Source organism: Salmo trutta, chromosome 9, assembly GCF_901001165.1.
Source record: "Salmo trutta chromosome 9, fSalTru1.1, whole genome shotgun sequence".
Classification (NCBI taxonomy): Eukaryota; Metazoa; Chordata; class Actinopteri; order Salmoniformes; family Salmonidae; genus Salmo; species Salmo trutta.
Genome location: NC_042965.1, coordinates 14,758,580 through 14,779,623, shown reverse-complemented (window position 1 = coordinate 14,779,623; position 21,044 = coordinate 14,758,580). Strand labels below are relative to the sequence as shown.

The 21,044-nt window shown below is 42.4% G+C and overlaps 3 protein-coding genes across 9 annotated transcripts; all 3 read left to right on the top strand.

The window, feature by feature from the left end:
• Positions 1 to 16: 16 nt before the first annotated feature.
• On the top strand, positions 17 to 10,260 carry hps4 (HPS4 biogenesis of lysosomal organelles complex 3 subunit 2). 6 transcript variants are annotated; one of them, XR_003879457.1, is made up of 14 exons: positions 17 to 385; positions 667 to 747; positions 887 to 977; positions 1,121 to 1,264; positions 1,548 to 1,655; positions 3,578 to 3,694; positions 3,880 to 3,974; positions 4,079 to 4,151; positions 7,395 to 7,534; positions 7,736 to 8,474; positions 8,972 to 9,098; positions 9,224 to 9,250; positions 9,475 to 9,586; positions 9,754 to 9,887. XR_003879457.1 is itself a non-coding variant. In XM_029762611.1 (14 exons), exons 3-14 carry the CDS (start codon positions 707 to 709, stop codon positions 9,923 to 9,925), a joined length of 1,959 nt encoding a protein of 652 aa, XP_029618471.1. In that variant the 5' UTR covers positions 17 to 118; positions 338 to 385; positions 667 to 706; the 3' UTR covers positions 9,926 to 10,260. The 6 variants fall into 6 exon arrangements, 4 of the variants coding, with proteins under 4 accessions (XP_029618471.1, XP_029618468.1, XP_029618469.1 ...); XM_029762611.1 differs by lacking the exon at positions 9,224 to 9,250 and having other exon boundaries at positions 17 to 118; positions 338 to 385; positions 9,754 to 10,260; XM_029762608.1 differs by lacking the exon at positions 9,224 to 9,250 and having other exon boundaries at positions 9,754 to 10,260.
• Positions 10,261 to 10,985: 725 nt separating this feature from the next.
• Positions 10,986 to 13,223, top strand: si:ch211-170d8.2 (uncharacterized). 2 transcript variants are annotated; one of them, XM_029762614.1, is made up of 3 exons: positions 10,986 to 11,052; positions 12,161 to 12,305; positions 12,461 to 13,223. In XM_029762614.1, exons 1-3 carry the CDS (start codon positions 11,043 to 11,045, stop codon positions 12,804 to 12,806), a joined length of 501 nt encoding a protein of 166 aa, XP_029618474.1. In that variant the 5' UTR covers positions 10,986 to 11,042; the 3' UTR covers positions 12,807 to 13,223. The 2 variants fall into 2 exon arrangements, with proteins under 2 accessions (XP_029618474.1, XP_029618473.1); XM_029762613.1 differs by lacking the exon at positions 10,986 to 11,052 and adding an exon at positions 11,238 to 11,914.
• A 1,958-nt stretch (positions 13,224 to 15,181) lies between these two features.
• Positions 15,182 to 19,545, top strand: pop5 (POP5 homolog, ribonuclease P/MRP subunit). The gene is made up of 5 exons (XM_029762615.1): positions 15,182 to 15,284; positions 15,366 to 15,508; positions 16,442 to 16,591; positions 16,953 to 17,036; positions 18,974 to 19,545. Exons 1-5 carry the CDS (start codon positions 15,265 to 15,267, stop codon positions 19,060 to 19,062), a joined length of 486 nt encoding a protein of 161 aa, XP_029618475.1. The 5' UTR covers positions 15,182 to 15,264; the 3' UTR covers positions 19,063 to 19,545.
• The last annotated feature ends 1,499 nt before the right edge of the window (positions 19,546 to 21,044 follow it).

The window sequence follows — 21,044 nt, the reverse complement described above, 5'->3', positions numbered from 1 at the left end:
TTCACATGACTAACTTCTTGTGACTCACATTCCTCTAGCAAGCAAGTAGCTAATGTTAGTTACTGTTTTTAATTCAATCTGTCAAATTGTCTGAAACAAAGGAGTAAAGTTTTGCAAGGTAAAGGTAGGAAATTTGAAGGTGTTGTTCGACTGAGATGGCAACTTTGTGTGTCTTCTGACACTATAAATGACTCATCTCGCAGTGTTTGTGATGATACCCTGATGAACACAGCTTTGCTGTCGTAACGTTGGTTATTAGGTTATTACATTTTTGCATCTGAGCGCATAGTGTGCGGCTTTCCCTTATTTTCTAACTTTCCATTTATTACCTTGAAAGACCTGGCGGAAGACTGCGTCAACATTTGGAGGCGGCTTAACGAATTTGGTAAGCTAAATGTCAAGACAGCTGGTAGTTTGCGAGACACAACAGTACTGATTTGTGAAATTAACGTTATATGCTAGTAGAAGTACTTTGGGCAAATCTGTTCAATGTGTGGTCTTACGATTTTTAATCATGCAGTCGGTAATTGCCACCAGTTGGTTCAATAGCGAAGGCATGTCATCAAAATGAAAAACAATAGGCCTAGTTATCTGCGTTGTACCTAGCTAGAATATAACATTCACGTAATGAATGCACTTGTTTTATTAATCACGGTCTTTATAAAGGTAGGGAGAGTGGAGGACAGACTGAGAACAAGAACAAACAATGGCAGCTATGGCTGAGATCATTGTGCCTGACTCAAGAAGGTGGGACTGTCACCTCTGAAGTTCTATTATTCTATTGAATTCCTATCAATTTTTTTTCTGCTATTCAATAGTCCCTACTTGGTTTTCTAATGTTAGTTTGGTTATTTTCCACTCATTCAGATTTCTTGGTGATTTGCAGATGCATTAACTTCTTCCTGTATGATGGGTCAAAGGTCAAGGGTGAGGGTGACCCTACAAGAGCTGGCATCTGCTACTTCTATCCTGAAGAGGTAGGGATGTCAAGTTTGTATGTGTTCCCTCAATGAGATTATTGATACTGTGTATTAAGAATGATTACTTGATTGCCGTAATGATCCCCTACCAATTGGATGAGTCGGTTGAATGATGGTTCTTTGCCTTTTATTCCTTCCAGACGCCTCTGGATAAGCAGGAGCTGCTGTGTGGACAGCTGGCAGGCGTGAGCCGCTGTGTCTCTGAGCTCTCCTCCTCCCCTGTACGTCTGCTCAGGCTACGGCGGAGCAAGTTCGCCATCCGCATGAAAGACAACTTTTTGTGGGTGAGTTGCGCCATAATCTTGTTACGACACTTCCGCCCGAGGTTATCTGCACCATAGCCTGGAACCACACTAGATCATTGTCGTATATGACAACTATGCACTAAGTCTATAACATATCTTCAGATGTTTGAGCAAAACCTGACAGATCTTATTGAAACATTCACTGATATCTCAGATGGATAGACTACTGTAATGGGACTGTTCATCCCCTAAAACAGTTTTTGTTTTTGTCTCAATCCCCTGTGTATATGTCATAATAACTATCCATGTTGCCCTCCCTCAGGCCTTAAGCTGTTCAATGGAAATACCAGACGTCAGTATATGTGACTTCCTGGATCAGCTGATAAATCTCTTTAGTTTCTATAACGGCCCTATCCGCCAGAGCTACCAGGTACAGTCATCTCTAACACTTAATAGTGATGGGAAGTTTGCGTATTTTTACTGACTTGTCTTTTCGACTTGTTCAGTCAAAAGAACAAATCTTAAGACTCATTTTGTTCATTTGAGTCTGTAATGCCCAGAGCACGCAGGACCCCCTACTGGCAAACGATAAACCGAAAACTCAAGAGTCATGATTCTACAAGCCTCTCGTTCACAAGTCATCGGGGCAGGTTCACCCGGTGGCCCTAAGCGACCTCTTATGTTGCTTATGCCACGAACCGGCCCTGAAGACGTGAACGAGAAGCTTGTAGAATCATGACTCTTGAGTTGATCTTTCCCTGGTCGGGGTCCTGCGTGCCCTCTATGGTGAACGAGATGTGACCTCCAGCGCTGCCCCCCCCATTGATTTTGTTAGTCATTCTCACTCCGATATCATATTAACATGGCATAAGTCATTACAAAATGTGTAGAATTGCAGGAAATTAACTTTAAAACTAAAATAATCACAGTTTAAGAGGGGGTCCACTAACATTTTTGCCGCAAGGTGGGGATTCCCACAACCCAATCTTGCTTAGGGCCCCTAAAAGGCTAGAGCATGTGGTTCACCATAGGATGCTTATTGGAGCTGTAATTTGTGACAGACATGTAAAAGTGTGCTTTAACCTCTAAGGGATCGGTGTCCCCATGGGACGGTTGAGCTAACGTAGGCTAATGTGATTAGCATGAGGTTGTAAGGAACAAGAAAAATTTCCCAGGACACAGACATATCTGATATGGGTAGAAAGATTAACAAGAATTTAAGCTAACTGCACTTTCCAATTTACAGTAGCTGTTACAGTGAAAGAATACCATGCTATTGTTTGAGGGGAGTGCACGGTTATGAACTTGAAAATGTATTAATAAACCAATTAGGCACATTTGGGCAGTCTTGATGATACAACATTTTGAACAGAAATTCAATGGTTCATTGAAGAGTCTAAAACTTGTTCACATACACTGCCTCCATCTAGTGGCCAACATCGAAATTACGCCTAACCTGGAATATTACATATTGGGAACTAACAAAAAAAAAAACGCATTTTTTTTTCTTTGTATTATCTTTAACAAGATCTAATGTGTTATTCTCCTACATTAATTTCACATTAACACAAACTTCAAAGTGTTTCCTTTAAAATAGTATCAAGAATATGCATGTCCTGAGCTACAGGCAGTTAGATTTGGGTATGTCATTTTAGGCGAAAACTGAGGAAAAAAGGGTCCGACTTAAGAGGTTTTAAACAATGTACATTTGTTGATTGCTAGGAATTTAAATAAGATTATTTCTTCAAATGTTTGAAACAAGGTCTACTTGTGGCCGCAACCGGACTAGATTCTGAACTACTCTTGGCGGAAAGCATTGCTTGACTGCCGTATGGGTGATGAACACAATATCGTTCAAACTGCAGCCCTCCAAACTATTCGTTTTCGAATGTGTTGGTTCTATAAAGCTGTGTCCATCGTAACGTTCAATCAATTCATTGAATTCATTCTTGCACCATGCAATCAATTATCAGTTATAATAAACATTTTGCTCTCTATGCTGCCTACAGCATGATCTATTTTCCTTTACGTATGCCTATATCTGGTGGTCGGATCACGTCTCTGGAGCGGCTGAGCCAGAGGAGCATGTATCAATCTTGTTGTAGGACTCATTGTGGCCAGCTGATCAAATGAAATACTCAAATGAATGAGTCTCAGGAAAAATAAATCCTGACTCGCCAGTCAGTGAAAATAGGTGCTTAAAAATAAACAATTTGTTCGTGAACTGCACATCACTAACACTTATCTTAGCTCTGTAGAGCAATCTGTCATATCATGTCCTCACTTCACATAGGTGTGTATTGTTTTTTGCTAATGCTAAATATGCCTCCCTCTGATTTGCCTTGCATTTAGATCTACAGTCAGGAAGATTTAGCTGTTCGATGGACTCAGTACCTCTCCCACTTACAAGGAGGTGCCACTGAACTCCACCACATCTTCAGTGTCTTGAGCACCATTGACTCTACACATGTAAGTAATAAGTCGTCTGTTGGGCATGATGTCGGTAGGGTTTGCTACCTCAGGTAATATCATACGGTTCCTTATTTTTATGTAAGGCGCTGTTACAATTACTATCTATTTCATTTATCTTTTAAGTTGATTTACTTCTAGTCTGGCAATTATTTCCTTGTTTTATGTGTCATTTTGATTCTCAGATTGACCCACTTCTCCTACTCAAGGCTGCCCTCATTCTGCAGGCCTGTCAACGCTGCCCCCTTGTGTTAGCTGGTTGTGTACTCTACTGTGGGAGGTAAACTGTCTGACCTTTGCTGCAGCAAAGTGCTGGAGTAGTTAACCACAGATAAGAACCAGACACGAACTGTGTGTATATATAAATGTGTCTTTGCTCCACAGGGTTGTCAGCACACAGATGCCCCCTGATCTCACAGTGAAAGTCATGGTTCATGAAATGGAAACATACAAGCAGGTAGATGACAATGGCTGATAATTTAGGTGCTTCTCTCATTTGAGATTTTTATTCTATCTTGTGATCGTCTTAATTTGTTGATTCGTTGGGTTGTTGTATTATGCATCAATATCTTACTGCAAATCAAATCCAAATGTATTTGTCACATGCGCCGAATACAACCGGTGCAGACCTTACAGTGAAATGCTTACTTACAGGCTCTAACCAACAGTGCAATTTCGGACAAAAAATAGGTATTAGGTGAACAATAGGTAAGTAAAGAAATAAACCAACAGTGAAAAATAACAGTAGCGAGTAGTGAAAAATAACAGTAGCCTTTTTGTACGAGACTTGGCGTTCCGGTACAGCTTTCCATGCGGTAGTAGAGAGAACAGTCTATGACTGGGGTGGCTGGGGTCTTTGACAATTTTTAGGGACTTTCTTTGACACCGCCTGGTGTAGAGGTCCTGGATGGCAGGCAGCTTAGCCCCAGCGATGTACTGGGCCGTACGCACTACCCTCTGTAGTGCCTTGCGGTCGGAGGCCGAGCAGTTGCCATAACAGGCAGTGATGCAACCAGTCAGGATGCTCTCGATGTTGCAGCTGTAGAACCTTTTGAGGATCTCAGGACCCATGACAAATCTTTTTAGTTTCCTGAGGGGAATAGGCTTTGTCGTGCCCTCTTCACGACTGTCTTGGTGTGTTGGGACCATTCTAGTTTGTTGGTGATGTGGACACCAAGGAACTTGAAGCTCTCAACCTGCTCCACTACAGCCCCGTCGATGAGAATAGGGGCGTGCTCAGTCCTCCTTTTCCTGTAGTCCACAATCATCTCCTTCGTCTTGGTTACGTTGAGGGATAGGTTGCTATTCTGGCACCACCCGGCCGGGTCTCTGACCTCCTCCCTATAGGCTGTCTCGTCGTTGTCGGTGATCAGGCCTACCACTGTTGTGTCGTCTGCAAACTTAATGATGGTGTTGGAGTCGTGCCTGGCCGTGCAGTTGGGGGTGAACAGGGAGTACAGGAGGGGACTAAGCACGCACCCCTGGGGGGCTCCAGTGTTGAGGATTAGCGTGGCAGATGTGTGGCTACCTACCCTCACCACCTGGGGGCGGCCCGTCAGCTAGTCCAGGATCCAGTTGCAGAGGGAGGTGTTTAGTCCCAGGATCCTCAGCTTAGTGATGAGCTTTGAGGGTACTATGGTGTTGAACGCTGAGCTGTAGTCAATGAATAGCATTCTCACATAGGTGTTCCTTTTGTCCAGGTGGGAAAGGGCAGTGTGGAGTGCAATAGAGATTGCATCATCTGTGGATCTGTTTGGGTGGTATGCAAATTGGAGTGGGTCTAGGGTTTCTTTGATAATGGTGTGTTGATGTGCGCCATTACCAGCCTTTCAAAGCACTTCATGGCTATGGATGTGAGTGCTACGGGTCAGTAGTCATTTAGGCAGGTTGCCTTTGTGTTCTTGGGCACAGGGACTATGGTGGTCTGCTTGAAACATGTTGGTATTACAGACTCAGTCAGGGACATGTTGAAAATGTCAGTAAAGACGCCTGCCAGTTGGTCAGCACATGCCCGGAGCACATGTCCTGGTAATCTGTCTGGCCCCGCAGCCTTGTGTATGTTGACCTGTTTAAAGGTCTTTCTCACATTGGCTACGGAGAGCGTGATCACACAGATGTCCGGAACAGCTAATGCTCTCATGCATGTCTTAGTGTTGCTTGCCTCGAAGCGAGCATAGAAGTGATTTAGTTCGTCTAGTAGGCTCGTGTCACTGGGCAGCTCGCGGCTGTCCTTCTCTTTGTAGTCTGTAATAGTTTGCCAGCCCTGCCACATAAGACGAGCGTCGGAGCCGGTGTAGTAAGATTCAGTCTTAGCCCTGTATTGACGCTTTGCCTGTTTGATGGATCGTCGCTGGGCATAGCAGGATTTGTTATAAGATTCCGGGTTAGTCCCACACCTTGAAAGCGGCAGATCTACCCTTTAGCTCAGTGCGAATGTTGCCTGTTATCCATGGCTTCTGGTTGGGGTATGTATGTACAGACACTGGGGACGACGTCCTCGATGCACTTATTGATAAAGCCAGTGACTGATGTGGTGTACTCCTCAATGCCATCGGAAGAATCCCGGAACATGTTCCAGTCTGTGATAGCAAAACAGTCCTGTAGTTTAGCATCTGCTTCATCTGAACACTTTTTTATAGACCGAGTCACTGGTGCTTCCTGCTTTCATTTTTTCTTGTAAGCAGGAATCAGGAGGATAGAATTGTAGTTGGATTTACCAAATGGAGGGCGACGGAGAGCTTTGTACGCTTCTCTGTGTGTAGAATACAGGTGATCTAGATTTTTTTTCTCCCTCCGGTTGCACATTTAACATGTTGATAGAAATTAAGTAGAACTGATTTAAGTTTCCCTGCATTAAAGTCTCTGGCCACTAGGAGCGCCGCTTCTGGGTGAGTGGTTTCCTGTTTGCTTATTTCCTTATACAGCGGTCTTAGTGCCAGCATCTGTCTGTGGTGGTAAATAAACAGCCACGAAAAGTATAGCTGAAAACTTTCTAGGCAAATAGTGTGGGCTGCATTTTATCACAAAATACTCTACTTCAGGCGAGCAAATTCTAGAGACTTCCTTCGATTTCGTGCACCAGCTGTTGTTTACAGAGATGCACAGACCGCCCCCCTCGTCTTACCAGAGTGTGCTGTTCTATCTTGCCGGTGCAGCGTATATCCCGCTAGCAGAATATTCATGTCATCATTCATCCACGATTCCGTGAAACATAAGAATATTACAGTTTTTGCTGTCCCGTTGGTAGGATATTCGTGATCATACCTCATCTAATTTATTGTCCAATGATTGCACGTTTGCGAGTAATATTGACGGTAACGTGAGGACCCGCAGAAGGCGGGGCCTCACGAGACATCCCGCTCTGTGTCCTCTGTACCTGCGTCTCTTCCTCTTGCCAATAACTGGGATGTTGGCCTTGTCAGGTGTTTAGAGTAAAAATCTTTGTCTAATCCGAGGTGAGTGATCGCTGTCCTGATATCCAGAAGCTCTTTTTGCCGTAAGATACGGTTGCAGAAACATTTTGTACAAAATAAGTTACAAATAATGCAAAAAAATAATAATAATAGCACAGCGCCCGTAAACCTGCTGCCATTTCCTCCTGCTCCAAGCTATACTATAGTTCTTCTTCCCCCAAAGTCAGCAGTTTGTTTAGTTACAGGCCTTGCCATACTTTTTTGCTTATGCTTCTATATTGCTCTAGGACCAGAGACCCAATGGACTGAGTTCCTCCAGCTCTTCTGGCAGCACTCCTCTGTCTAGCCCAGTGACCTCCACCACTGTGTTCCTGACCGCCACTGAACTACAGTATCTCCGCTCCGCTCCTGTTGACAGAGAGTCCAGGTACTTCACCCACCTCTGAAGAAACCCCCCTCCACTGTATGAAGTATATCCTTTTCTGGTAAACACTCTAACTAGAGTGAGTTAATGTGTTCTGTCCTGATACAGTAAGCTCAAACCAAGTGAAAGTGGGGGTTAGACACATTTTCAATGGTTGCCACCCTGATATGAGGATACATTGTTGAGCCTGTGTCTGTCCTGCAGATCCAAATCTACCCAATCTACTCCAAAGGAATCAAACCGACCTAGGAAGTCCCGCCTCCTGTCAAGAACCCTATCTGACACACCAACCACTGATCCGCTTGACCCAGACCCCACCCACTGCGTGGCACTATCCTTCCATTATCCCTCCACTCCCCAGTCAACTATATCTGATGAGTCGCTATTTAGCCCAAGTCCTTCATTTCACACTCCTGGCCCTCTCAGCCCTTCACCTATCAAGGTCGCTCCAGAGACCTCTGGTCATAACTTGTCCAATGGAAAGCTGTCCCATGAGGTGGAGGAGGGTGTCACAGGAAGTTCGTACGACCACATTTTTCACAGCATAGATGGTGGGAGAGCTGAGTCGGGTCATGCAGGAGGAGGCAGGTCAATGCAAAATAAGGACCTGCGTCACATCAATGGACAGAATGGAGGTAGTATTGTACTGAGTGGAGAGAGAGCTGGAGCCCTCAGGTTCAGAGGTCAGGAGTCCCCAGAGCCTGGCAGTCAGAGGATGGGGAATGTGGAGGTGTTTAAGGAGGAGAAGGAAGGACAGGGTAGTAAAGGTTTACTGCAGGCTGATACTTGTGATGTGCCCCCCTACTCCCCTTCGCCCGGTGAGAACTCTACAGAGGCCCCTCTGCTCCCCATGTCGTTGTACCAGCACAGGGTGAGAGGGCTGGTACTGGCCCTACTGGTGGAGCCAGACTTCCACAGCAACACTGCAGCCACGGAGGAAGTGGTGAGGAACTTTTGGGGAATATGGGAGGGATATAAATGTTTGTTCATGCATGAGTGTTCCACAAGAGTTTCCGCCTTCTGAACCACCACCTGTGTTCAACTGTTCGGAAATTACATCTATAAACTGGGTGGTTCAAGCCCTGAATGCTGATTGGCTGACAGCCATATACCGCGGGTATAGCCAGACCATATATACCACAGACCATATACCACGGGTATGACAAAACATGTATTTTTACTGCTCTAATTACATTGGTAACCAGCTTATAAGGGCAATAAGGCACTTCGGAGGTTTGTGGTATATGGCCAATATACCAGAGCTAGGGGCTGTATCCAGGCACTCGTTGCGTCGTGTTTAAGACCAGCCCTTAGCCGTGGTATATTGGCCATATGCCGCCCCCCCCCCCCCGTGCCTTATTGCTTAAATATACTATTGCCCTACATGTTATTACAGCAGTTTGATATTTAGTCTACTCTCACCCTGTGGTTTATGCTCAGTATCACAGCAGCCTGGCGTCTTTGAATGGACTGGAGGCACATCTGAGGACCACTGCTCTGGGGGCCCCTGGCCCACATGGACCATACACCTTTGCACACTTTGACTCTATACAGAACACGCTCACAAGTGAGGCTTGAATATTCTCAGCGCTCTCTGTATATTCTATACTTATTTTTTTCCACCTTTGTCTGACTCTTACCTTTTTCCTCTCTCTCTTTGTCCATTTCTGTTTATGGAACCATGTCTTTCAGTTTCCCAGTGTTCACCTTACTGCTAGTGTGAGTAGTAAGCTCAGTGCTTTGCAGTAGCTGATTGGGATGTTTTAGTGCATTTTATGGGACTGTGGTGTTTTGTGTGAACTTTGTGTTAGCTGATATGGGTATTTTGTGGTACATTTGAGCAACTAGGACCCTGTACACGATCTCAGGCTTTTTTATTGCGTGGTTGATTGCCATTCATGCTTGTGGTATTTGTAACGAGAGACTGCTGTGTGTCCCTGCAGCCAACCTGTCTGGCAGGCCAGGGGGAGCCCAGGAGTGTTCCTTTGTGAGAGCCACATCGCTGCTCCACTCGCATTTCTCTCACACTGAAGCTCTGCAGGAGGCTATTGTCAGGTCAGTATGACCAGCAGTGACTGAGGGGGCTCTCACCATTCATTACTCCTCAAGGCTGATAATGGGGGTAGTGGAACGGAGGCCGTCATTATGCCGTTTGTATTATCCTTGAGTGTTTTGGCATTGAGTTGTATGTATAATGTTTAGACACAATGTTTATACTACAGGAGCGCTGGTGCAGCTGTGTACGGGACCCGCAGCGTGGCCCAGGAGACGTACTTCCTGCAGCAAGGCGGAGCAGTGAGAAACTCTGGCATTCCTAACCACCAGGACAGCGCTTTCTCTCTGCCCAGCAAGGCCCGACACAGATTAATGAAACATGGGGTAAACCTGCTCTGACTGACCATGGCAAGGAGAGTTCTACCAGCACCTTTCTCTACTCAGTCTCTGCTCTGAATATGATACTCTTTAAATTCATTTCCAACACTGTACTTACACTGAACCTTTTTTCAAGTTAATATAAGCACTTTGTAAAGAATTATAGGAAGTTGTATGTATTTAGCTTTTTCTGTTATTGTGTGGAGTTTAAGAAATGTCTGCTTTTATCTGTAATGTCGTCACTTTTCGCTTTGCTGCATGGTTCTTGTCCTGTCTTGGTCAGGTCATTATTGTATAACAGAATGTGTTCTCAATGACTTAGCTGGTTAAATTAAATAAACTATTTGCAAGAATAATGGTCAAGTCCTACATTGTTTTGTGTTAATGTGCAGAGGGCCATGATCTTTGTCAAGACTGCAGACATTTTGCACTATGAAATGCCAACACACCACATGAGCTTATACAGAACACAAGTGGTTTTGTGTAACAAATACTCAATGTACAAACTTCATGACATGGCTGCTGGGTTTCCTAATCACTGTAATCCTCTCCGCTGCCACTGAATCCTTCACCACCACCCACAAATGACAGTGTATGTAGAAAAAATATGGTATTTATTTACAAATATCATGTAATTATTGGGTACTCTTGGATTTCTTTATGGGGTTTATTTTGATTAAGACGACTCAAAAGCCATTGCATACACTCAATGTGATCATTTTCAGTGCTTTTCCAATAATATTCGATGAGGTTGTTTGCAAAGACTGCAGTTTGCTAAAAATGAATGGGTGATTCTTGAAAAAAGTATTTTTGTCAATACATCTTGGTCTTATGGCAAGCACTTTTTCTTCCAAGTAAACTATTTCAAATGCATGTATGCTAATGTGGTTATTTACAATAGATCAACTGATGTATGGATGAATTAGTAAATTAACTCTATCTTAATTGTCTTGTCTAAATGAGCTGCACATTGTACTCTAAATTACAGGGGCCACTGTGGTGTCATATCAATAATAGGCCTAGTAGCTCAATGGAACAAGAGAACGGCGCTCGCAGCATTTTACAAACACTAAAGTACGAACACCATCCTCACTTGTTATCATGGTAATGATATTGTTTTGGGTGAAGTGGAGGAACAATGACTAAATGTAAGTTGACATGAAATGTAAGATAATTTAGGGCTTCATAACATACAGGACTGTCTACGTGCGAACGCTATCCATATAGAAAGTAATCTCGGTTTCTGTGCCGTTTGTTTGTCTTGTAAATGAAACCATTCTTGATCGTCCAAATATAGTGTAATTAGGGTCATTAGTTGCGTAGCTGAATTTGAATGACTGGAGTCGGTGTTCTCGGGGGCCTTATTATGCAAACGCATTTTATGGGCCAGTGGGGTGCAAATAGGTGGTTAGGGGCACGAAAAAAACAGGGTGTGGAGAAACAGAATTAAAATTCTAAGTGGCAGAATGCCCGGCCATTGTCAGTGTAAGGGCATACCCCTTAAACCACGGAGATAAGCGGTCCTTTTCAGTAACGCTGTACCACTGGACGGAGCTGGTACAACTCTGGTGGAGCACTCCAACTACGGACACACCACCATGGCATTTACAGCCTTATTTTGGATTGCCTTAATGTGTCTATCTATGACTACTCATTTAATTGGAGTACAGTGTCGCGCGGTTAAGGAGTTACTGTCAATGTCATCCACTTTTCAGGATGGACACAAGACTTTACACACAGATATCTTGAGACGGTGGCGACGGGAGAGCGAGGCGACACAGCGGCAACATTGCGCACTGTTGGCAGTGCCTTGGATGGAAACCAACGCGCTCCCGATGGATTTGGCACAGCTACATCGTCTTCGGGTGCTTTCAACGCCTCAAGGAGGTTTACGGCGTGCAGTATATCCAGAGCAACCGCTATTCCGTTTTGTCAGACGGGTCTATCGTTGCTGTCAGTTACGTTTCCATTGCAGAGGCGTCAAGGGAATTCAGGGTCGTATCAGTGGAGGTAGGAATCTATATCCAGTCATTTGAAGTAGATTCTCAGCCATTTATTGTGCCTACTCTTGGACTAAATAAGTAGGCCTATGTAGACAGACCTACCATAAAGAATCTAAATTCAAAGTACCTTTAAGACTTAGGTTGTTATAGAAAATAACATTCATTCTAGTGAGGAGGAATGGGGCCACTGTCACATTCTGAGAAGTACTTCTTTCATTTAGGCCTTACATAATGTTTTTCTTTTTCCCACTAGATACAGACATGGAGTTCCTTCTCAGTCAGGATGTTCTGTCAGTGACAGTAATGAGAGCTGAGATTCATCTCCGTGTGCTGAATCCTCAACACCTGAACATTGAGCCTGTCCTTTCCTACATGGCAAAACGCAAGCTTCCCACACGGTAAGAGTCCTGGTTGACATGATGGTACACTTACTTAGCTGTATTACCTCAACTTTTTATATAACTATATTCCATATCTATGGAAACTGAAAGTTGTGACTATGAGGCAAAAGTACTGTGGTCCTGACTCCACTCTTAACCTTTGTATTCCACAGATACAGTTTGCTGTCAAAGGAGAATGTTCTGGAGCTTCAAGTTGATCTGCTGTTCCTATTCCAAGGTCTTCAGGAGGCAGCTGGTGGTGCCATAGGGGGGCCAAGCCTAGTTGGCATGCGGAAAGTGGGGGAGCTTTCAAGTGGAGGCCCACGAGAAAGGCCAGGAGCTCCATGTTCTCTGCAGGATACCAATGTTGATCTGTGGGGGGAGGGGGTGGGCCCCCCGCTGACCAATGTGGAGTTAGGCCTTGCCCTGAACTGTGACAGGGGGGGAGTGGAGGTATCTTGTGAGCACAATGGAGTCCACCTATTACACTCTCCATTCATTGCTCTCTCCTACAGATAAAGATGACACAAACCAGGATTGTACACACTATTACATTTTACCTTGCGATGCTCCATAACCCCATCTCCATGTTGTCTTGAATGTCCTCAAGTCCATGAAGCTGCATTTATTTTTCTGAGGGCAACAACTTTTATTACTGTTATGTGAAGGCAGTGGATGTGATGTGTTCACTACCTAATTTTTTTTTCAATAATCGCAAAATATATATATTTTTAAGATGTTATACCCCAAGGTGTATGGGGTTCTGTGCACTTCAGCAAATGCTTGTATATATTAAATTATCTGTGTTGTTGTGTTTTGTAAGAAAGATATTGATTTGTAAAGATGCAAATATTGTATATAATCACATATGTTTATTGGAAATGTGTCTGTTTTTCCTTTATTGAAACTGAATCTTATTAAATTTGCGAAACTCTGTCTCTCTTTTTTGTTGTTGCATTAAACAAAAGTTGTTCATAATAGGGTACAGTCCTAAACTGTGACAACATTCTCATTGTCTTGTATCTTATGTATGTGTGAATCACTTGTTGTTTTCCCTGTTTTTTCACCTGCAGTTTTCAAGCAACTGGTGGGGTTTTTTCTCAGCTGACAGAGAGACCTTCTCTTGCCAGGGCTCCTGAGTGGCGCAGCGGTCTAAGGCACTGCATCTCAGTTCTAGTAGGCATCACTACAGACCCTGGTTCAATCCTGGGCTGTATCACAACCGTCCGGAATCGGGAGTCCTATACGGCGGCGCACAATTGGCCCAGGGTCGTCCGGGTTTGGCCGGAGTAGGATATCATTGTAAAATAAGAATTTGTTCTTAACTGACTTACCTAGTTAAATAAAAATAGGCTTCAACACAAATTTTGACAGTTGGTGTGAAAAAAGTGGTGGACAAAGAACTCCACCTGGACTACTAAATCATGAGAAACCAACAGCTAGCAAAAACATCTATGCTGAGTTGTTGACACTTAATTGTCCATGGGATGGCAAATAAGAAATTGTTATGAGTTATAAATGGTAATGAGGGAAAAGGAAAAATAAGAAAAAACACGGCAACAACTTAAACTCAGTTTCATAATACAGTCAAAGGGGGAAACGTTGCAAATAGAGGTAAAAATGTCAGTAGTACTACAATAGAAATATATTCTGTTGGCAGAAGCCAAGTAAAAGGGGTTTGGGTTGGTTTTGATTAGAACAGATATTTGTATTTGTATTCATTAAGGATCCCCATTAGCTGCTTCCAAGGGGTCCAGCAACATTAACAAAGTTATATACATTTAAAAATATTACATGGCATTACATGTCAGAACACTTTTCACAACACATTAAGTGTGTTCCCTCAATCCACTACTCTACTACCACATATTTACAATACCACATCCATGTATACGTGTCTTATGTGAATGTGTGTCTGTGCCTGTGTGTGTGTGTCTCTTCACAGTCCCCACTGTTACATAAGGTGTATTTTTTTAATCTGATTCTACTGCTTGCATCAGTTACCTGATGTGGAATAGAGTTCCATGGCTCTAAGCAGTACTGTGCGCGTCCCATAGTCTGTTCTCGACTTTGGGATTGTGAACAGACCTCTTGTGGCATGTCTTGTTGGGTATGCATGGGTGTCCGAGCTGTGTGTTAGTAGTTTAAACAGACACCTTGGTGCATTCAGCATGTCAACAAGAAGTGAATCTCTCCTCCACTTTGAGCCATGAAAGATTTACATGCATATTATTAATGTTAGCGCTCTGTGTACATTTAAGGGCCAGCCATGCTGCCCTGTTCTAAGCCAATTGTAATTTTCCGAGGTCCCTCCTTGTGGCACTTAACCACATGACTGAACAGTAGTCCAGGTGTGATCTTCCTGTTGATAGTGTTGTTAAAAAGGCAGAGCAGCCTTTTATCATTGACAGACTTCTACCCACTTTAGCTACTGTTGTATCAACATGTTTTGACCATGACCGTTTACAATCCAGGGTTACTACAAGCAATGTAGTAACCTTAACTTGCTCAATTTCCACATTTATTACAGTATTTAGTTGAGGTTTAGGGTTTAGTTTATGATTTGTCCCAAAAACAATGCCTTTACGTTTTGAAATATGTAAGACTAATTTGTTCCTTGCCACCCATTCTGAAACTAACTGCAGCTCTTTAAGTGTGGCAGTGATTTCATTCACTGTAGTAGTTTACGTGTATAGTGTTGAGTCATCCGCATAGGCTACAGTTTTTGTCAGATTTGACTTTTCGTAGCAGGTTAGGATAATTAGGGTAGGACAACAGTTAGGACATAAACTGTATCCATTCTAGCCAAGACAATCTGGACTAGAGCTCCTCTGAGTGTGCATCTGCGCAGTAGTTATTTTGGTAAAAGATCACGATTGGTTTATCATGATGCCAATCAATCTTGAGCCCCACCACGAGTTGTCATTCGTTAAATTACCCAACACGGAAGTAGAAACATCGACATGTGTTGAGCGAAATGGTGCGACTGAAATCCAGGTAAAATAGCTCGTATTTACATGTTGCTAATGTCTACAATTATGAAGTTCTCCCCTCCTGATCAAACGCCTTTCTTCGCAGATATTTGCTGTGTGAAGTTTGCGTATCAGATCGAAGCAATCTGTTACTGCTAGATGACCGAGCCATCTACACTGCCACAAAAGCAGCAGTAGCTCGAGCGCACGGTGACTATGGCGCTGCACTGTCCAGCCTCGGATTCTCAGGTATTGATAAAGGGAATTAGTCCACCATGTGTAGCTAAGCAATGTGATCACTTAAATTAATATTAATGATGCAATAGCATACACTTGAAAAGGGCTTGCAGCCCACTATGCTAGACTAGGTTTACAATAACATTTCACGTTAGTTAACTGACAGTGGCGTAAAGTACTACTTGTAGTTTTTTTTGGGGGGGGGGGTACTGTACTTTACTATTTGTTTGAACTGTTCCTTCTACATTCCTGAATGTACTTTTTACTCCCTACATCTTCCTTGACATACAAAAATACTCGTAACATTTAAAATGCTTAGCAGAACAAGAAAATTGTCCAATTCATGCACTTCAAGAGAATGTGGTCATCCTTACTGCCTCTGAGCTGGCAGACTGACTAAACCATGCATCATTTGTAAATTGTCTGAGTGTTGAGGTGTGCCCCTGGCTATCTGTGCATTTTAAAAACAAGAAAATGGTGCCACCTGCTTTGCTTAATAAGGAATTTGAAATGATTTACACTTAAGTATATTTAGAACCAAATACTTTGACATTTACTCAGGTAGTAATTTTACTGAGTAACTTTCTATTAAGAAAAGGTATCTATACTTTTACTCAAGTATGACAGTTGGGTACTTTTCCCACCACTGGCTGACATTATTAAGATAAGTGATACTGTTGGAACTCAGCGTGCAGCTAGGGGGCTGCTGGTGGTACGACCCACTGCCGTTATGCCTTTGAGGAAAGCACTTAACCCAGGAACCTGAACAGCTTCTACACCCAAGCCATAACTGATAAATGGCTAACAAAATTGCTACCCGGACTACCTGCAATGACTCTTTGCACACACTCATTCTTAGGCTTTTACCAACACGCATACTAATGCCACACATGTTTGCTACTACTATATCAATCCTGTTGCATAGTTACTTTTATTTTTTTTCAGTGAAATATCTCAATGCCCACACTGGAATTGTGTTCCTGCGCTGTCGGAAGAGCCACTACAGACTCATCTGGTCTGCATTGCCATTCATCACCAGTCTGGAGAACCGAGGGCAAAGAGTGCCATGTTTTCTGAACTGTTTGCATGTGGGAGGTAAGACAGACCAACTTCCCTTTGCATGAACAAGTTGTAGCTGATATTTGGGATGTAAAAGTGACACGCATGCATACATTATTTGTATTTATTTGCACACAAAAAAGACAGGTTTCCAACTTGTTTTTATTTGAACTGTTTTGTCTTTCACCTAAGAGGGCTAATATGGAAACAGTTTGTTCAGTTAATCAAAGCATACTAATTACAATTGAACATTATAAACTCAGTGAACAATTAAAAAAAAAATATATATATACCAGCTCTAGTGCCGTCATCAACTTAACAAAAACATATATTTTGCCCTGAGCACTGAGGGTAACTAACAGCAAATTCATTGTCTACTTATTTTAATTTTATGCAGGAACGATCCGGACATGTCAGAAATATTTGGTCCGATACAATACTCAGCAGCTCCACCGGATGCTCCCCCTCTGTCAGAGTGAAGGTATGTGATGGTCTGCTTTATCAGTGTACATCAGTTCCTTACCCATGCACAGTTTTCTCATTGCAGACAATATGCCTAGTCATCTAGTAAGTTTTGAATTGGCAACAACCAGGTTACAGAGAAGCTATAATTAGGTGGGACTTCCAAAGCAAATATACTTTTTGTTATTATTTTGTACGCTACTCTTACACTGTTTAAGCTAGAAATGCCGTTCCAACTTTAAAATGTTCAGACAGGTCTGGAATAGTGTGCTTGCGTAATTTTTTTCTATTTTTAAACTTAATTTTGCTGTCTTTTTGTCCATCTTCATTCACTTTAATGGGAGTTTTTTTCAACTTTCTAAAGAGCCTCATTGTGACCTCATCACTTACAATATTCACTGTAAACAATAACTTTTGACACATCAGTTTATTTGACTACTTTGCAATCAGTTTAGTTTGTAAATTTACTCTGGCGATCTACTCCGATTTCAGAGTATTCTCGTCTGAGTGTGCCAGAGCACAGATAACGAACGCTCAACACCCGTTGAATATGGCTGGTGTCAGTAAACGTCGGTTAAAAAAAGCATGATTGAATTGTTGCCGGCAGCAGTTAAATTTGTCACCAACACTCTGGATAACCTAAAAATAGGGTGAGTAAAATGGTCAGTGAGGTGTTGTATCATTTGTGTCTCGAAGTAGCTAGCCAACGTTGGCCAGTTAGCTTGGGTGCTTGACTGCCGTTGTGTGGCCAGAACGCTCGCTCGGATCAACCTTACTCCTCGACCAGAGCGTCCAGTGTGCGCTCTGAACGCACCGAGAGTGAAATGCTCTGAATTTACAAACGCCCAGAGGGCACTGAGCGCACTCTGGCACTCCAGATTGAATTTATGAACGCACCCTGAGACAAAAAGTTACAGTATATGAAATCATCCTCTGCTATTCAAATCTGGTGTTTGAACAAAAATATATTTTACCAATTAAAAGGTTACAGCTGTTTGTCTGTTTAGAGTGATGAAAAGCAGCTAGCTAATGTTAGCTAACAGCTTTTACATATTGTGTCATCGAGCAGCCCAAATGGAGCCGTTGGTATGGATACCAATGCATTTCAATGGCAAAAAAGGGCCATCCACTAGAATGGTAAAAAGTATAATTCTAGATCTCTCCTCTTTCACCGCTTAAGCTATTAACTCCAAACCAACTCTGAGATGTTTTTACTGACCATACTTAGATTGCTTGTTAAAAGATTTTTGATACTATAATTTAACTAACCATTTTAAAATGTGCATAAATTAACATGGGTTTGAATGAGAACCAAAGAAATGCAGAGGTAGCAATTGAAAATGGTCCTGCTCCTTGGCCAATTAAGCTACAAGACCAACTTTAAAACATTCAGGCTATCTACTTCTTTAACACGTATAAACTAGAACTAAATACATTTGCATAAATGTGCATAAAATAACTCCCCAACAGTAATTCTTGAACTGTTCAAGCTAGGGACATCAAACCACCTTTCAAATGTTCAGGCTATTCTAACTTCAAATTATTTAAGTTTATCAACTATAACTATATAAATTAGCGTAAAATAACTCCCCAACATTAATTATTGAACCATTCAAGCTAGATACAGCAAGACAGATTTCATATGTTCAGGCTATCCTAACTTTTCATCTACCTACTTTTTCAACTATAACCAGTCACCATCATTACTACTGCAAACAATACCATTACTATAACATTTTTCAAAACCATACATACTTCAAAACTACTTTGCTTTAAATAAAGTAAAACTGTTTAAACTTCTACCATTACCTCAAAAATACTTTTTAAAGAGGTAAAGCAAGTCACACTGCTTTTGTAATTCATGTACAATTACCATCTAGTTTGATTTCAAACCATTGAAGTGAGAATTGAACGAACTGTACTGTGTCTGTTTTGTTTCTGTCTTTCCTTGTGCAGCAGAGAGATCAGAGATCCGCAAGTCATTACTGAGCTGCACCCTGAAGAAAGAGGCAGATGATGATGATGATGAAGAGGAGGATGACTGACCCCAACATCATTCTGACGCTCTTGCTACTTGCAGTGTATCTGACCTCTGGGAAGACACTGTTAATCCCTATACAGGTAGTTCTGTTACTGGGCTGATGGATTTCATGACAGAATAGAGCCCTCAAACTCAACTCTGGACCTCGAAGCCAGTTCCACGTTTTTCATTGTTCACTTCTAATTAGGGACTGATTTAGGTGAGTGCAATACATTCAGGTAGAACAGAAAACCAGGAGGCTACGGACCTCGCAGGTTAAGAGTTGAATACCCCTGAAATAGAGCCTGGTGCTTCAATGCATCTGTTGGAGTGTGAATGCAGATCAGCTGTGAGCTAATTAAAACAAAGCAAATAAAACATGGGACATGTGTACATAAATAGTTTTGTTATTTCTGCTATGTGTATAATTAATGTTACTTTCTGCACTGTTGTGTATACATTTTCTGAAAGCAAAATAATAATAATAAAATCTCTTCTAGCAAGCCAACCATTAGCCCTTATTCATGACTCCAATTCTATTCCATTACATTGAGCCATTGGATGTCCCCTTTAGCCTTGTGGAAAATGCAGCAACGCTCCGATGCGGGCCAAATGCTCTGTCTAAACGCAAATACACGTGATACAGTTTTGGAAACATTTGGAGCGTATCTTTCATATACTGAACAAAAATAGATATAAAACATGCAACAATTTAAACAATTTTACGGAGTTACAGTTCATATAAGGAAGTCAGTCAAGTGAAATAAATTCATTAGGCCCTAATCTATGGATTTCTCATGACTGGGCAGGGATGCAGCCTATGCCCTCTCAGGCCCACCCTCATGGGAGCCAGGCCCAGCTAATCAGAATGAGTTTTTCCCCACAAGGGCTTTATTACAGACAGAAATACTCTTCAGTTTCATCAGCTGTCCGGGTGGCTGGCCTCAAACGTTCACGCAGGTGAAGAAGCCTGATGTGCAGGTCCTGGGCTGCTGTGGTTACACATGGTTTGCGGTTGTGAGGCCGGTTGGACATACTGCCAAATTCTTTAAAACAAAGTTGTGGTAGAGAATTAAATTATTTGTCAGCAGCTCTAGTGGACATTCCAGCAGTCAGCATGTTAATTGCACACTCCCTCAACTTGAGACATCTGTGACATTGTGTTGTGTGACAACTGTACATTTTTGTGGCATTTTGTTCCCAGCACAAGGTGCACCTGTGTAATGATCATGCTGTTTAATCAACTTCTTGATTTGCCACACCTGTCAGGTGGATGGATTATCTTGGCACAGGAGAAATGCTCACTAACAGGGATGTTAAACAAATTTGAGAGAAATATGTTTCTGTGCATATGGAACATTTCTGGGCTCTTGAATTTAAGCTCATGAAACATGTTTTATATTTTTGTAAAGTGTGTGTGTGATATATATATATATATAGCAATAATAAAAAAAAATGATTACAAAATATATACTTAATGTTTTAGGAAAGTTGCACCCAGCTGTATTTTCAAGAACACTGACTCCAACCGTGACTACACTTCCTCCCCTCCAATTTCTGCTTCAAGCTCTCCAATGCAGCATAACTGGGGAGGAAGTTCAGTACCTCGGCAGGGGGCTGTGTTTTTGTCACCTGGATCTGGCCCTGCCAAAGGTTTCCATCAACCATATCACAAGCAAGGATTATTAACGTTTCTAAACGTTAAAACAGAGGGTCGGGATCATAGTTCATCGATCCAGCTATAGTCCATGCGCTATACATTCAATTGAGAACTCGAGGGCTGGGAATATGTACCCCCCCCTGGGTTTTCCAGAGCTAGCCAACCATACTGCCACTTTTTCCTCAAACATTTAGAAAAGGACCACAACGAGGGGGACGACAATTCACTCTGAACTAGTATTCACATTTATGTTACTTGTATTCTCATTTTTACATTTAAAAGGAAAACAAAAACAATACGGATGTTGGGTTTCTACTACATTTCCCACAATCCCACCCTGTACAAAA

Bases quoted from the DNA above. Each gene is read 5' to 3' on its own strand.
- si:ch211-170d8.2 (XM_029762613.1), top strand. From the start codon at position 11,503: ATGGCATTTACAGCCTTATTTTGGATTGCCTTAATGTGTCTATCTATG. The intron at 11,915-12,160 runs GTAGGAATCTAT...TTTTCCCACTAG, and splicing joins TCAGGGTCGTATCAGTGGAG to ATACAGACATGGAGTTCCTT. The intron at 12,306-12,460 runs GTAAGAGTCCTG...TGTATTCCACAG, and splicing joins AAACGCAAGCTTCCCACACG to ATACAGTTTGCTGTCAAAGG.
- pop5 (XM_029762615.1), top strand. From the start codon at position 15,265: ATGGTGCGACTGAAATCCAG. The intron at 15,509-16,441 runs GTATTGATAAAG...ATTTTTTTTCAG, and splicing joins GTCCAGCCTCGGATTCTCAG to TGAAATATCTCAATGCCCAC. The intron at 17,037-18,973 runs GTATGTGATGGT...TTCCTTGTGCAG, and splicing joins CCCCCTCTGTCAGAGTGAAG to CAGAGAGATCAGAGATCCGC.
- hps4 (XM_029762611.1), top strand. From the start codon at position 707: ATGGCAGCTATGGCTGAGATCATTGTGCCTGACTCAAGAAG. The intron at 1,656-3,577 runs GTACAGTCATCT...CCTTGCATTTAG, and splicing joins CTATCCGCCAGAGCTACCAG to ATCTACAGTCAGGAAGATTT. The intron at 7,535-7,735 runs GTACTTCACCCA...TCTGTCCTGCAG, and splicing joins CCTGTTGACAGAGAGTCCAG to ATCCAAATCTACCCAATCTA.